We start from the raw sequence: 17,675 nt of genomic DNA, 5'->3' as shown, positions 1-17,675 counted from the left end.
CTAATGATCAACCAAAAAATATATCATGCATGCATGGCACCACTGAAACAATGCATGCCAGCAGGGAGAACAACTTAAAGAAAATAATTTTGGTATCATACAGGATCAAAAAATATCAATTCTAAGTCACTCTGCATGTAAGGCAAAATTTGATTGGCTCATCAAATCCACTTGCGGTAGTAATACCAGCATTAACATGTCGGAAATTTGGGGGATTTCCCAAGAGCTGATTTACATATTCAAATGCTACTTCTCTCTGTTTAGTTGGATGTACTTCAAGGCTTGAACTTAACAACTTTTGTGCCGCTGGATAAAAATTACTGCCGTCAGTAAAGCTCCTCACCGATGGCAAAATGTATAAACCTGTATGAACATTATCTGTCAGTGTGATGGAACGAGTCATGTGCATACCCTGTATTGTCGTATAATATATGTTCTGGCAGTTTTGGCACCCTACTTCCACCCCTTTTACTTTTCAGCATCCTATTATAATTTATAGCACCCCATTTCAAAATGCACACTTTTTTTCACACTGAAAAACTGATCAGTCATTGGACATTGAAGGAAACGAGCTGCAGTTTGTACAGAAACACAACTGACAAAAAATCTTCAATAGTTTACCACAGTTACCATTATGTAATTTAACAGTAGTTTTAACAGCTTCTATTGTGTCCCATACCAGTATCAATTTGAATGTTTGAAACACACAATGAGCAATGAATGTTTTTTTGTTTTTTTATCATTTCGGCAATCTCCGACTGGAAAAAACCCACCTATCTGATGCCAATTTGTCACGTGACAGTTTGTCCTCAGTTGCAGATTTAATTGGTCGTAACTGGTCATTTTTCTTACTAATAAAACATTAGAAACTTTTAATTTTGCTGGGGATATCCATTTAAGGTTTAAATAATGGTGTAACAGGTGAGCTGAAGCTCGCCTGTTACACCGTTATCAAACCGAGCAAAATAACCACAATATCAAAACGTAGTAACCTGATTTGAGTTTTTTTTTTATCATGCAAACCCTTTTAAGTTATATTTTTGTAATATGTTTCAGTCAAAAGCGCAGTAGAAACTATTAGTATTATTGTGTACAAACTGCTACTGGAAGTCAGATAATAGCAGGTGCCAGAAAGCATCTCGGGCAGTTTAGAATGGTATAATCAGCCAAAACATTATGTGTTCCCAAATTTTAAATAAAATACTTTGATCATATTTCAAACTCTGATGTATCACAACATTACAATCTTTGTACCTTTTTTTGTGAAAATAAATGCAAGTTTATATGTGACATGAAGATCTACATCGCTGTTCTGATGTAAATATTCTTTGCAGGAAGCTACTTACTTTTTTATTTCAAAAAGTTAAATTCAAAATGCTGGCTAGTTCCGAATAGAAAGATTAAAAATGGAGAATTGAAAAATAAGAGGTAATTTGATATTACAGGAAGTATACATACTATATTTATTTATGTAGTTCAACAATTATTGCTGTAAATGGATGTTTGAAAAAAGGAAACGATCTACCTGAAAATTGAGCAAACATCTGTCATGTACACAACTCATTTCCTAGAAACATGATAACACATAGCAATACCAAGGTTATCATGCTAGCAACGGAGGAGTTATCAGGCAGTGTCATAATAACACTTCGAATTATCATGTAAGGATTATATGATTATATGATTACAGGAAGCATGGTTGCATGATAAGAATACGAAAACCCGTTCCCGAGATGAAAATACATGGGACTAGTTTCCAATATGGCAGTCAGTAAATTGAGTAATAACACTTCTACTAATTCAACTCTGTGTTACTATTTTTTGTTTGATGATGATGACGAGGAGGATCTAGAAAATGATGACAGGATGGAAAATATTATTTAAATTTTTGGAAGATTTGTTAAAGAAATAAAATTCAGAACAATTACGTTCGCGGAGGACGTTATTGAAATCATGCTACCCTACATCCCTAGAATATGATGATCGTATTTCATGCTTTTTAAAAAGTATTTTGGTGCCCCATCAAAGGGCCTATGCATCAAAAAACGTCTCTCTTTTTTATCTTGTCAACTAATAAACAAAAACCCAAGTTACAAAATCAAATTCTCCTTATTTCCCGCCATGTTGTTTAGCATTTGTTCTCACCATACTACCAGGCGAGGTGGTATGAGATTTGAGAACAGAAACACACGCACGTACATGTTTTTGCATGTTTAAAATGTTTAGGAATGTTTTCCCTGTACCAGAACAGTTTCGAATACATGCAGTGCATTTATAACAAATTCAGATGATCTAACCGAGTTTGGCAGGGTGAAAAAGGAAGTAAACATGATTTGGAAGGAAGGAGTTTTATTTAATGATGCACTAAACACATTTTATTTACGGTTATATGGCATCAGACATATGGTTGAGGACCACATAAATATATATAGAGAGAAACCCACTGTCGCCACATCATGACCTACTCTTTTCGATTAGAATCTTTTCTATGCACCATCCCACATACAGGATAGTACATACCACGGCCTTTGTTACACCAGTTGTGGAGCACTGGTTGGAACGAGAAACGGCTCAATGGGCCCACCGACGGGGATCGATCTTAAACCAACCGCGCATCAAGCGAGTGCTTTACCACTGGGCTACATGATGTGTTTCAAAATCCTGTTATACTCATTACTAAGATATTAATAAATGATGATTTAACTGGCATGTTCAACATATTTATGCTTACTAGGTCCAATATGTTGTACCTGCCAGTTGGCTTAACTACATTTCAACAGTCGCTTGTGATCAAAAGTTATTCACAAATGCGAGTGTTTTACTCGATCGCCGTGCAGAGTCCCGAGTAGTAGTATTCATCATTAAAATAATTTATGTTGGGTGCCAAATAATATGTACACCATCTTTTTAAAAACTAAACTACTTTTATCAGCTAGCGATACCATATCAATGGGATCAATTAATTTGAAAAAGACAGAAACCCACCCCACTCCAAAACAAAAAAAAACACCCAGAAAAATGTTATTTTTATTATTATTCTATCTTGAAATTTTTATTAAAATAATATTAAAAATTTGACCAGTTCACCAAAATTAATGCCTGTGAATGTCAGAACAACAATATCTCTGGTTCAACTACATAAAAGATGAGTTAGCTTGTACATAATACCAACTTTTTTGTACCAGATACTGACTGGCAAAAAACACAACAATATACAGTAACCAAGATTTCCATTTTTATTTGCTGCAAAAGTCGGATTAAAAAAAAAATGCTGTCAGCAGACTAAAAATTGCCATCGGTGGGCCTTTTCACCTACAACATTTAAAAAAAAAAAAAATCCATAGGTGATAAATTCTCAGACCTGTCAACCCTCCCAGATTCAGAGGGAGTCTCCCGGTATTTGACCAAAACTCCCGCAAGCCTGCATGGGAGAAAAAAAATCTCCTGTTAAATGACATGTTTGTAAGCATAAACAGAATTCGATCTACTTTCGTTAAAATAACATAAGGGAAGTAACTTCGCCTTTATAAAAGTATCCAATTTAGTCCTAACACCACCTCTGACTTAATACATCTTCCCACTAGATTACATATGCAACTACAACGAGTGAAGTGCCACTCTGGCCAGAGTTGACATTTCATTTCAACTTATTTTTGTGTTTATATTCAATTAAGGTTCAAGCACGCTGTCCTGGACACACACCTCAGCTATCTGGGCTGTCTGTCCAGGACAGTGGGTTAGATGTTAATTGGTCAGTGAGCAAGAAGAGGGTATAGTGGCCTTACACCTACCCATTAACTGAACCCTTAGGAACTCACTCTGGGTTGGTACCGGTACCGGGCTGCGAACCCTGTATCTACCAGTCTGTAGTCCTATGGCCACCAGAGTTGACAGTGTATGTTAAAATCACATGTCACAGCAAGACAACGAAAAGACCAATTAGCTATATAAACAATACTTGTATCAGTTAGTTTTGCATGTTTGTGCAATAAAATGTTGGTAACAAGAGTACATTTCAAGAGATTATTTTTGTACAATTAATAAATCTTGTTTTTGACATAAAGTTACTCACGGAAATGGGTATAATTCCGGTATATTTCACACAATGACGTTAATGAGGTTTTACTTATGATTAGTGGAAATACAATGTTTATTGCATCGTTATAATGATTTTAAATAAGTACCATGCCACTGTTCCTCATTATAGTAAAAACTGAATATTAATATAAATAAGAGTTATATAAATTTGTTTTAGGTACTTAGGTACACAAACCACAAATGATAATGTATCGTAACCTGTAAGTGTAATACAGTCAAATCCGCTTATTTGGATGTGCCTCGTGCAACAAAAATATATTCAAATAAGCGGCATATTCAATAAACCGAAGGTACAGTTTCGACATACGATATACCCAATTAAGACCTCTTGTTGATTTATGCAAACTCTAATTATGATTCTCCCAATTTGGGCCTCATGACATGTGGAATTTTCGTCAAAAATCGGTAAGTATTTTGTGTTAATAAAATACCGATTCCAAGTTCCATATTGTGACTCTGTTGCCATTATCAAGTTTGTCTATAAACTTGATAAATACAAGAGGCAACAGTTAATGCCGTTTGTACGCCTAGAAGTAGAAGTGACTAAACATCTAATGACCCAGATAAAACCACCGGAAGCTCAATTAGACTGGCCACAGTCAAATAATAAAAAGGCCGTTATTAAATTCTTGATAATTAAATGGCCGTTATTAACTTCTTTGTACATTTGTAAATCAAGTGCAACATGACCCCACCCCCCCCACCCAATATAATCTTGAATAAGTAGTCATTTCCATGTTCTGTATTTTACCAGGATGTCTATCTGACTATTATCTGTGTGCATTTGTAACCGATTTGACAGGTAAACTAGACTGGCCAAAGTCAAATAAGTGAAAGGCCGTTATTCAATGTAACAGAAGGAAAAACACAAACACAAACGCTAATATTGGGCCCGATATTGGAATGTCTTTTTGTCTGGCGACGGAAAACCATTCTGATAAGGCCTTCTCCACATTGGCTGCTTTTCCCGTTCTCTGTCTTTTTCGTTCTGGGTTAGCATTGGCGAGATACTGGGCACATATCTCGTCGTATTTCTGAGCCAAAGATAAATCGTTTCGTTTCCGTTTATTTGCCATGTTGACATTGTGAAAAAAAAAAGTTCTTGTCAATATTTATAGCCAAAAGATGATTAATCCAACTTGCTAAGAAAATCTCCTACAACTTACCTTTTGTCGGCATTTAACAATTTAAACAATAAACACCATAATCGGTCACCCGAAATGGGGCCTCACATTGTGAGCTGCAGAGGAAAAATCACGTGATCAAAAGATCCCGCTAAAAATAACACTAGTAGGAAACGGCTTTTGTTTGTTACTGTCACCGACAATTCATAGAGAAAAATATCTGACAAGTGTTTATTTATGGATTAAACATACACTGCTTCAAAAGTGGCCGACATGAGATTAAGGGATGCCTGCTTACGAAACGCACATGGCCGCCAACAAGGTGGGAATGACCGACTTTGATCCTTGATTGTCCTGCATTGTCTCGGCCATTGGATCACATTTGAGATGAATCTCAGAGTTCATGGATTAATTACGATGTAATTAGGAAATGTATTGATTAATAACGAGTCATCCGAAATAATTTAAGAAACAAGAAAACAAGTTTGTTGTAAGTCTTTTTCTTTTTTTTTAACAATGAAATAAAATAAAATTAAAAGTATTCATTTCTGCATGTACGATAGTATGGTATTACATACGATCATAAATTTTACAAAAACACATCAAGTAACACAAACTTTCCTATGTTTTACGTGCAATTGCCATTCGGCAAGGATAATTTTATATTCAAATATCCGAAAACACGTTAAAAAACACATCCAATTAACCGTTGGATTTTGTATTGTCATAATGGCAAATGGTTCCGTGCAGGACAAACATATTCAAATATCCGAAATATACAATAATCCGACATCCAATTAAGTGGATTTGACTGTACCATAAATGTACTAATTAATTTTTTTATTTTTTGTTAGTGTTTTGGATAAAATAGTTATTTTTATATATATATTATTATTTTTAATGCCAAGATCTAAGGTAAACAAGTATATATGACATTATGTAGTGTTCATATGACTTATTGTGATAATAAAAAAACCTAGCTTTTTCAATATACACCTCCTGCTTTCTTTTGACTAAAGGTGGACAGGTCTGTAAATTCTTAAGAGTCCTGTACTTACTTTTAAAATACCAATGTTGAATTTTTTATTTTTTTTTAACCTTCTGACTACTGCAGGCAAGATATCTCGCCCGACGTCACGCCAATCGACATACTGTACACTGTATACAGTTCAGTCCCCAATTCATACTTCCCGCCGTTTTGCACACGACATTCAACGGAAACCATTTAGTAACAGGAAACTGAAGACAACTCAGCTTCCTGTGTATTTTTTTTTTTTTTTTTTTTCAGTGGAAATTAGAAAATTTTGAGTTGAAAAAGTGGTTTTTGTCAAGTATTTTTGCTTGACAACAATGGCGGCACGTCGTGGTCATTTTCAGGGATCGATAGCTGATTGTGACAGCTATTTTGATAATAAATTAGATCGACAACTGAAAATCACCAAATATTGGGATATAAATCGTAGTTCGAGATTTTTTTTAATATTCTAGTCAGAAAGCCAGTTATTGGGAATAATGGACATAAATACTGGACAGCTGGCACAAATGCCCATAAGTAAATGCGACCTTTTCTATTTTTGCCTTATTTTAATCAACATTTACTGATCTAAAATATCATAAAATTTAGAAAAATACACTAAAATAATACTTACCAATTCAAATATGAACTTTATTTTATTTATTTATAAAACATTCAAGTGAATATATGAGTAAAAATTATAAACTCAATGATGTGGTTTTTGTCAAAAATTAATCCAGTAGTCTAAATGTTCATAAAACTCTAAAAAAATACAATTTGAGTTTGTCGAATGCCAATGGGTTTTGAAACAGCATGCAAAAACTTGTTTTCAGGGAAATTTTATGCTATATATATATTGTGGTTAATGAAAGTTAGTTTGTATTGTTTAACGACACCACTAGAGCACACTGATTTATTAAGCATTGGCTACTGGATGTCAAACATTCTATAATTTTGACAGTCTTAGAGAGGAAACCCGCTATACTTCTCCATTAGTAGCAAGGGATCGTTTATGAGCACCATCCCACAGACAGGATTGCACATACCACAGCCTTTGATATACCAACTGTGGCGCACTGGCTGTGTGGTTAATGAATTAAAAAAAAAAAGTCAAAAAAGAAAGTCATTAAAAACACTGCCATTAATTTTGAATAAAGTGCCTCCAGTCTCAAACATAAGCCCTGATTACTTACCATTACATGCAAGCCAGAGTGGAGAATTGCCCTTCTTGTTCTTCACATCAACTGATGCTCCCCTAAAACAATAAAAATCCTATAATTGAAACATTAATTTTATAGTATCACAACAAACTGTTATGTTTATTTAAATCTAAAACTGCGATTCCAATTGCATTCTTAATATTTAAGCATGAGATCCAAGTGGTTATTTGAGCTACTTTTGTACGTAAAATTGTTCATAATTTAATTCTGGATTGGTTTTGTAAATGCTGTATAAAAATATTTAAAAGAACCCTGTTTTAATTATCATAAAATGGGTTTTTAAAATTTGGTAACAGAGGGACATAAACTGAATATGGCATAAAATAACTCGCCTTTTGTGTGTTACATCTGCTGTGCTAGCATGTAATCATGTTTAACCTTCTGACTACTGCAGGTGAGATATCCCACCCAATGTCACACAAGCCGAAACACTGATTTTATACAGTATTCATTCATATTTCCCACCATTTAGCAAACAGCACTGACCGGAAACAATAATAGAACAACACAGATCTAGACTAATTTTAATAATGGCTGCTTTAGTTTGCATTTTTTGTGTCACAAATATTTGGAAATCATGAGATGAAAAAGTAGTTTTCGTTGAGTATTTTTTGCTTTACAAGAATAGTGCAATATCATGGTAATTTTTAGGAATTGATAGCCGATTGTTACAGATAATTTGATAATAAATTTGATCATTTTACAACAGTAAAAATCATGAAATATTGGGATATGAATGATAGTATGTTTGCAAAAAAAACAAAAAACCCATTCTGGTCTGGAAAATAGTTATTGGGAATAATGGCCATAAATACTGGATATCTTGCCACAAATGTGTTTAAGTAAAGCAAATTTTAACATTGATTTTTTGCCTAAAATTAAAATTATCTAACATATCATAAAAATTTGAAAAACTCTTACTTACCAATTCACCCATGAACATTATTTTAAGTATTTATAAAAAAAAATGTAAAGTGAAAATATGTGAGTAAAAGTTATAAATTAGTCCACCCTTAATGTGGTTTTCATAAAAAATTAATCCAGTAGTTAGAAGGTTAATATCTGCAACTGTCTGGACTACACATACATTCTTGGCTGACTATGGTGTTTGACCTATATTTACACTGACACTTTGGGATACTTGCATTTAGCCCTGAGTAAGTGTATTAATTGAAATTGACAGTCAGTTTCTGTTACTTTTACTGAAACAAAATTTGAATAACAAGCATTCTGAGAGTACTTATCAAGCAATACACGCCCCCAAAACTAGTATAATATAGATCTCGAGATGATATTTGTCAAACCTTTTAAAACCTTGATATAATTTAACCAAAATTTATTAATGTCAGTTTCAATTCGCTGAAAATAAAAAATTATGTAAAATGCTATTCATAGTAACGAGAACACGATTTTTCTAGACCAACTATTTCTGTCTTTGTAAAGATTTATTTCATGTTTTATACAGTATTTATTTTTTAATGATTTGTTCATTTTATATTTATATCATATGTTCAGGCTATCCAGCACACCTTTATGAAAAAGTAGGACAAAAGTAGGAATGGAAATACAGAAAAAGTAGGACAAAAGCAGCGACTGCCGGTTGACGGGCACGATCGCACCCACGCCCGTAAATCACATCTCGGCACGCCAAATAATGCTCCCCTTAACAAATTTGCAAGGTGAAAATTTTGTAGTGTTAACTTATATAATTTTTGAGACATTAAAACTGAAACCAAAAGCTTTCATTCAGAAAAAGAAAACAGTGGCATCTTCCTTAATATAACATGTATCAACTGTTTTCATTGGATGTATGTAAGCGGAAGTCTTATTGTCTATTGGAATATTCTGATCGCAATTAGCTGAGGTGTTCCGAATTATCACGAATTTGCAGAACAGGTGGGTGAGGTATATTGGTTTTTTAGCAATGATTACTGTTACTATATTTTGTACATATATACATATATAAATAACAGATGTACATTTATTATTAACCTCCGGCTGAAATACAAATATTTAAATAAAGTAGAAAATTTGTTTTTAATTTTCATTATTTCATTACAGGTAGCCCGTGCAAGGATATCACTATGCATATCCAGCAAGGGAGAGAATTCTGCAGTGTGAAGGTATGACTCAGGTTGAATAGCATATTTGTTGTGCTAGCACAGTAAGCTGAATAAGACTAAGAAAAATAATAGACGTAAACAAAATAATATTTTTTTGTAAACAAGACCTAGGCCTATTCTTACACACCTATTATCATTTCTTTTCGTTCTTTTTATTATTCCATCTACTTCTGAATTGTCTTTGTCTAAATTTTATTTCTTTTTTAAAGAAAGTAGAAAGTTACACGCTTGCCATTTTCGGGACTTCGAGTAAATTTTGTAAGGCTAACAGTTATGAATTAATTGAGACAATTTTACTGACTTTGCTGATTTCCATAACGAGTTCATTTGTGTAGGCTACAGAAGCCACTATTTAATTCCAATTCCTTCTTTTTTTCATAACTAAATGAACAGTAAAAATGAGTTAGCCTCATCAGATGTGATCTATTACCTTACAAAAGTGGACTGTTTCTAATAATAAATAGGCAAAGGAGTTTTGATCAGATTGGTACATCTTCGAAGATGTCTATTAAACCAGTGTTTTCCGATTTGTATAGCAACGATAAGTACCAGTCATATGTTAAAAGCTTGCACGGATGCTACCATTTACGTCACTTTTTTTTCTTTTCTGGTATTATTAAACTGATCTTTCTATCAGCTACATAAGGTAATTAGTGCCAATCAATATACTTTTTTTTTTACGTGCACTGTTTGTTAAATGTAACATGCGTTATTATTGAAATTATGTGAGCTGTACAAGCACGATCGCACTTTAAAAGACAAGGTCTGTATTCTTCAAGACATATGCATTAAAATAAGTACTTTCAGGCTTCATCTCAATATTCAAGGACTTTTCAAGACAGTGTGCGCACAACTAGTAAGTAAATTCCTGCATTTTCTTCTAATGGGATGTAACCAGTATTAACTCTGCTCACCTGTTAAGCAGTAACTCAACAAATCTGTAATGGCCTTTATCTGCAGCGATAGTGAGTGCAGTATCTCGAGACGATGGAACTGGCGGAGCATTCACATCTGCTCCTCGTTCTAAGAGAACACGACCAACCTCAACGTAACCTCCAGATGCAGCCTCCATTAGTGGTGTTAACCCAGTCTGTAATTATAAATAATACAAAATAAATTGTCACATTTTTATAAACTGGCAAAATTAATGTTTGGATTTACCTTTGTAGTTTATTGTATGTTAAATAGAGAATAATAAATGAGTTACCAGTAACTATCAAATGTATGTCTCCAATGAAAAAAATGTCCACTTACCACAAGCTTTAGGGTCATTCCATGTCAGATCACCCAATGGGTTAAACCCTACCTTCTCCAATTTCAATGGCGTGGCCGCCCTTTTTTAAATTGTCATAACTCAGCAACCAATGGTCCAATTTTGACAAACGAGACCTGTATCATTGGAAAGGGGGAATTACAAGGAATCCAAATCTAGCATTATTCCTGACACTTGGGTTACTTTTGGGCTGATGACCTTTTGACCTATATTTTGACCTTGAAATTGACCTTTGTGGGACACGTGACTTTGAGATGACCTTTGATTAAAATTATAGCCCAACATGTTATCTACAACATATAAAAAAATTGAAGGTGGAAAATGTTTCATTAGTCAGCAATTTCAGATTGAAATATGTTTACCAGCTGTTGTTCTATGCTCTCTGTATAGACTGATGCATCACTATTAAATGTATATGCGTCAACACTGTAAATGTCATGAATGTTAATGATAAAATATAGTGTGGCAACCAGGCAACCAATTGATTACGGAAAATAGAATCTATAAATCACTACTGGTAGTTTCCTTCATCTTTTGTTAATTTTATATATTATTGTATTTCTGTTTATTTGAGGAGTCTACTACTTGATTGAAGTCACAAGCTTTCTAGTCTTTAACTATCCATGTTGAACAGACTTTGGAAATTCTGACAAGATAATTTTGGCAGATACTGTAATTCCTGGATGAAGATGATGTCAAGGATGGGGTGTTTATAACACAAAGTATATCCCTTTCTGGAATCCAACACCTGTCTGCTTTTGACGGCCAGTGGAACTGCCTTGAAGGTCCTTGAGGGTGCATGAACTTGACGTTATAGTCTCCAAATTCCTCTGAAACTTCATCCACCAAACCAATCCAAGGAAGACCATCATAGAGGCTGCAGACAAAGTTCTGCGCATTTATTTCTAGTGGAATTTGTGAATCGTCATTACTATTATCCAAATTGCTAGTATCTTGAATTTGTACCAATTCGGGTGGATTGGATTGTAAACTCAGTTTGAAAACCTGCATTGTAGACTGATAATGGGACAAAATGATGGTACTGCAGGGTTTTGTTTAACGACACCACTAGAGCTCATTGATTTATTAATCATTGGCTAATGGACGTCAAAACATTTTGTAATTTTGACATATAGTCTTACAGAGGAAACCTGTTATGTTTTTCAATTAGTAGCAATTGATCTTTTATATGCACCATCCCAGAGACGGGATAGGACATACCATGGCCTTTGATATACCAGTTGTAGTGCATTGGATGGAGCAAAAAATAGCCCACTGACAGGGATCATTCCCAGACTTGTCAGCGCACCAAGCGAGTGCTTTACCACAGGGCTACATACCGCCCCTGCCATCTATTTAACTATGTACAATGAAATAGCATTTGATAGGCATTTTAAAAAAGTTCCATATATATATGACTATTTTTCTGCCATTTATTGCTGAATTGTGACAATTCCATTTTTTTAAATTCTTTATCCATTAAAAAGATTTGTTTTACCCTTCATTATTTATACATGTACTACATTGTAGGCCTATCACTAAGTGCTATAAGTAACTTTTTCAGTTGGATTCTCTGCTGCTTACGGTACAGGCCTATGCTTGAAACCTTAGAAAATAAGTGTCAAATTGTGATGCAGTACCTATGGTGAATAAACAAATTATTATTTAGCAATCTTACCATAATGACTTGCTCAATGACATGATGTAGACTCAAAATTTTAAAGTACAAACATTCTTCACTTCATCAATAAGGATGTAAATGTACACACATAAGTGTGCCAGTAGGCCTACAGACCACAGATAGTAATTAATCTTAAAAACAATTATCAATACTAATTACATATATAAGTAATAAGGATCAATTAGTTCTTTTGTTTGTCAGTTACCTACTGGAAATTTTCTGATACTTACATCTTAATGGAACTTGGAAATGGAGAGAAATCCGAGATCTAATGGATAAACATAAATTTCTTCGATTTTAGATATTCATGCAGCATGCTCTGAATTGGGGTTGGGGGGGGGGGGGGGGGGGGGGGGGGGGGGGGCGGCGGCGGCGGCCTGCAGTTTCCTCCACATGGGGTCCAAAGTCCATTCAAGGGGCCATAACTTCCTTTCAATGTAGTCCCCATGGTAATATAGTTTAGCCTGTTCTAAACAATATGAGATGTTGGCACAAGATGTTTTTGATATTAGGCAATATTTCAAAAAATTAATCTTAAATCTGTTGGATGCTGGACTATATTGTTAAAACATTCATGACATTTACAGTGTTGATGCATGTACATTTAATAGTGCTTAAATACATGTGCAGTCTATACACAGGAGCATAGAACAGCAGCAGGTAAACATATTTGAATTTGAAATTGCTGACTAATGAAACATTTTCCACCTCCAATTTTTTTATATGTTGTAGATAACATGTTGGATTATAATTTTAATCAAAGGTAATCTCATCTCAAGGTCACGTGTCCCACAAGGTCAATTTCAAGGTCAAAATATAGGTAAAAAGGTCATCAGCCCAAAAGTAACCCAAATATCAGGAATCCTTGTAATTCCCCCTTTCCAATAATACCTCATTTGTCAAAATTGGACCATTGGTTGCTGAGTTATGGCAATCTAAAAAAGGGCGGCCACAACTCGGAAACTGTTGGTCCAATTAAGCTGAAACTTAATTTCATTGAAATTGGAGAGGGTAGGGTTTAAATTTTTTTGATGATTTGACATGGAATGACCCTTTAGCGAGTAACAAGATAAAATTATTTCACAATGGATATAAATTTGATAACTGGTACAGAGTTTGTTATTGTATTTATTACCCAAGCTGGATTTTTTTTCTAAAAGCCTTTATTTTGATATACACACATATGTGTATATATATATGTATATAGAAATGATGTAAACCATTTAAAACAGTTCTGATTGTTGCTAAAACTTTGTATTTTAATCACATTCACAGATAATTTTCAAAAGCTAATGTTCTATATATTCTGTTTAAAAGAAATATCTATAGTCGAGACTGGTCTAACGGCCACCTGTCTTTAACGGCCACCATATATCCTGCCCAATGCATTTCCTTATTTTATTTGTATATATCAATCACCTGTTCAATGCAGCCAGCTGGCAGTATTTTTTGACTAAAATTAACAATTAAACCTGCTGTAACGGCCACAAAATTACAATGGCCACCATTTTTTGTACAAAGAAAGAAATTTTATTTTTTGTACATAATGGACAGTTGAACTTGCCATAACGCTCACAAGATATATATATATATATATATATCCAGACATATGGTTAAGGACCACACAGATATTGAGAGAGAAAACCCACTATCACCACTTTATGGGCTACTCTTTTCGATTAGCAGCAAGAGATCTTTTATATGCACTATCCCACAGACAGGGTAGTACATACCACGGCCTTTGATATACTAGTAGTGGTGCACTGGCTGGAACAAGAGTATTCCAAGGTATGTGATTGCAGACAAGCAGTTCCGACATTATGCCATGATGTTTGTTCAGCCAATGACACATTGACAAACTTTTTCTTTTGTTAATGTGTAATGATTTCTTATCTGCAACCTTGTGTGTGTCGTGCATTAATTTAACAGGTAACAGAATACAGTGGACAGCAATCAAAGATAAATAACTTTTTCAAAAGGTGTATAATAGAATGTAGTATTTAAAAAATTGTTCTCTCTCTCATTTTATATTTTTGTACTTTATGCATTCTAGCTTAGGGTCCGGTTTTTTTTTATATAGAAAACTATTTGATATATTTCCCTTTACCTGTCCACAATGGCCACTAATGTCAGGTCCTTGAGTGGCCGTAATATACAGGTTTGACTATATTAACTTGCATTAAACTAACATTTTATTACAAGTTTAACACTGAAAACAGAAAGCCATAAACAAAAACTCTTTAATCTTCTGACTACTGCAGGCAAGACATACTGTACACTGTATACAGTGCATTCCCTTTCGTTTTGCACACGGCACTCATCGGAAATAATAATATCAGACAGGAAATAGATTGACTGACGGTATGGCATTTTTCAATGGAAACTACCTTGGAATTTTTAGTTAAAAAAGTGGCTTTCTGCAAGTTTTTTTTTTATTGTTAACAATGGTGACACATCGTGGTAATTTTCAGGGATCGATAACTGATTGTAACAGCTAATTTGATAATAAATTTTATTTTTTTACCAACAACGAAAATCACCAAATTAGGGATATGAATCATAGTTTGTTTTTAAAAAAACATTCTGGTCAGAAAACCTACTATTGGGAAAAATGGACATAAATACTGGACAGCAGCCAACTTTATTTTATGTATTCATAAAACATTTAAGTGAATATATATGAGTAAAAATTATAAACTTGTACCCACTCAATGTGATTTTTGTCAAAAATTAATCCAGTAGTCTAAAGGTTGAACTATGTAACACCAAATTGTGATGATAAAATTGAACTACTGACTATAATCCCCAACAAACCACTTTTTGCATGCTGTAAACTTGGTACATCTTTCAAGGTCTTAAATATCCCTAATTTGGACAGTTATTTTTCTTTTCTAAGTACAGTGTATTTCTTCTTCTTCGGAGCTCATCATTTTAATTAAAAATGGAGACATGGGTGCTCTTTTTTGCTGATGCAGGGAACATTTAAAAAAAAAATTAGTAGCGACATTTCTAGTCTAGTTTAATGCTTAAATTGTGTAGCTATCTCTGAAACGTGCATAGCGAACAAAACGTTCCCTGTGAAGGGTGGTAGATACTCAGTAATGCACCTAGACGTGGTTTCAACCATTTAATGCTTAATATTTTAATGCTTTTGCTGTTACATGGTCTAGTAGTTGGTGTGCTTACATGTATTCAGTTACATTATTTATCATCTGACTTTGAGGTAATCTAAATGTTTGATATTTGACAAAAAAACAGGTACTCAGCATACATTAATTCACATAAACTGTTGGTCTGTTCGTCTCAGTTAAGCAAATTTAAATTCATGTGAACTGCCAATTGGTTATGTGGATAACTATTATTTGTTCTGGAAGTCATATATTTATTTTGTTTACACTTACACATGGAAACATCATCAACAAAATGTAAACAATTAGTGCAATTCACATATTTCAACTATTTTACATGGGTAAAAATTGTGTGAACTGACTTATTTAATAAATTTGAAATACTATCCCCTGGTTAGTGCATTTGTAAATAAAAAATAAAATTGCCAACCCCTCATAATTTGCTAATCTCAACAACACAAATAAACAAAAGGTTTGTGGTTTATTCAAACAAATAAGATAAATTACCAACAGAAATGTATTCTGCGAGTACAGCTAAATCAATACATGTCCACTACCAGGCCCTACAATTTTCATATCATAGAAGTTGAAAGACCATAACTGTCAAATATAGGTAAATCCCCATGACCTATGATAAAGCTATGTAAAACATTTCAGCTCCATATCTTGAGGTATTGCAAAAACCTAAATCCATAAAACTATATGTGGGACAGATAGATGGATGGTTAGACAGAAACAGAGAGATAGACAGAGAGAATGACAGACAGACAGACAAGATAAAAGACGGAGACAAAATATATAGTCCTCTCCAGTTGGAGCAGAAGAGGACTAATAAATAGTATTACCTTGGCCCGGTGTTCAATATTTGCTTTCCTGTCTACCAGTAAGCTGACAACTTCATGCCGCCCCTGAAAACAGGCCAATGTCAAAGCAGTGTTTCTGTTGGTTTCTATCTGAGCATTGATGTCACTGCCCATGTCCAGAAGTAATTTCACTGCTGCAGTGTGACCATTCATAGCAGCCAACATAAGTGGTGAAATACCCAACTTACTGCCTGTCCTGGAAAATGAAGCACATGTGGTCAGGGTTTCTACCAGAGGGTATGAAGGGTAAAATTATGTACCCTTAAAATCTTCGAAATTAATGGGATATATTTTTATAACTTTTAGATAGCTGTTTAAAATTTGTCAAAGCACATGAAACAGTGTCCAAATTCAAAACATTTCAAGCCCAGTTCAAGGTCTGATAGTTGGTCAACACCATAACAGACTGTTTCGAAAAACTTTTGTGGGATTGTTTTGTCAGTGATTAACTTAACACACAACAAAGATTGCATACTATTGATTAAAGCAAATGGATAGTAAACAAATTTAAGTCACCTGTAAGCTGCATAACACCAAAATTTATCAAAAATATTATTTTAACTCATCCTACAATTAAGCTCTTTCAGTGTTTGATATGGCGACCTTGCTAAAGTTTTATGTCGCTAATATTGGACTTATTTTGATTTTGTTAAATTTTATGATAGTTAATATTTTATGATCTCAGTCGTCACAATTAAAAAAAAATTTAAGGGTAAGTAACGCAATATGATACATTTTGGGAGAATGACCCATTATATTACTTGTATTTTAACTAATCATGTATGTGGTGTTCATGATCAAAATATTATCAAGAATGAAGTACTATTCTTAAACTTGTTTTCATGTGGTAAGATCTTGTTAACTTAACTTTCTCTATTTCGAGTCTTAAAGTCTTCAACAATCCTACTGTTCCATTAAAAACCCACAATCACATGCCATAATTATTCTGACTGAAGTTTCTGTACCTACTGCTACATCATAATCAGCAACCAATGAGAAATCACTTCTTTGTAGCTGAATAATAAAATATTTTGTCCATCAAACATTAAGTCATCTTTTACTCTATATTAGATTTAGTTGTTCTTTTGTTTGTTTGTTTTGTTTAACAACACCACTACAGCATACTGAGTTATTAATCATCGGCTATTGG

The 17,675-nt window shown here is 33.9% G+C and overlaps 1 protein-coding gene across 1 annotated transcript in view; it reads right to left on the bottom strand.

Annotated features, from left to right (window-relative positions):
* The window catches only part of LOC121378946 (ankyrin repeat and KH domain-containing protein 1-like), a 179,734-nt gene that overhangs the window by 63,098 nt on the left and 98,961 nt on the right, over positions 1-17,675 (bottom strand). The window contains exons 20-22 of the mRNA XM_041507339.1: positions 16,508-16,721; positions 10,495-10,670; positions 7,431-7,492 (exon numbers count right to left, since the gene is read on the bottom strand). Coding sequence (XP_041363273.1) covers positions 7,431-7,492; positions 10,495-10,670; positions 16,508-16,721 — 452 coding nt within the window. The remainder of the gene's footprint in view (positions 1-7,430; positions 7,493-10,494; positions 10,671-16,507; positions 16,722-17,675) is intronic.

The sequence above is a fragment of the Gigantopelta aegis genome, chromosome 8 (assembly GCF_016097555.1).
Source record: "Gigantopelta aegis isolate Gae_Host chromosome 8, Gae_host_genome, whole genome shotgun sequence".
In the NCBI taxonomy this organism is placed as follows: Eukaryota; Metazoa; Mollusca; class Gastropoda; order Neomphalida; family Peltospiridae; genus Gigantopelta; species Gigantopelta aegis.
The sequence above is the reverse complement of the archived record's forward strand: the minus strand, read 5'-3'. Positions and strand labels throughout refer to the sequence as shown.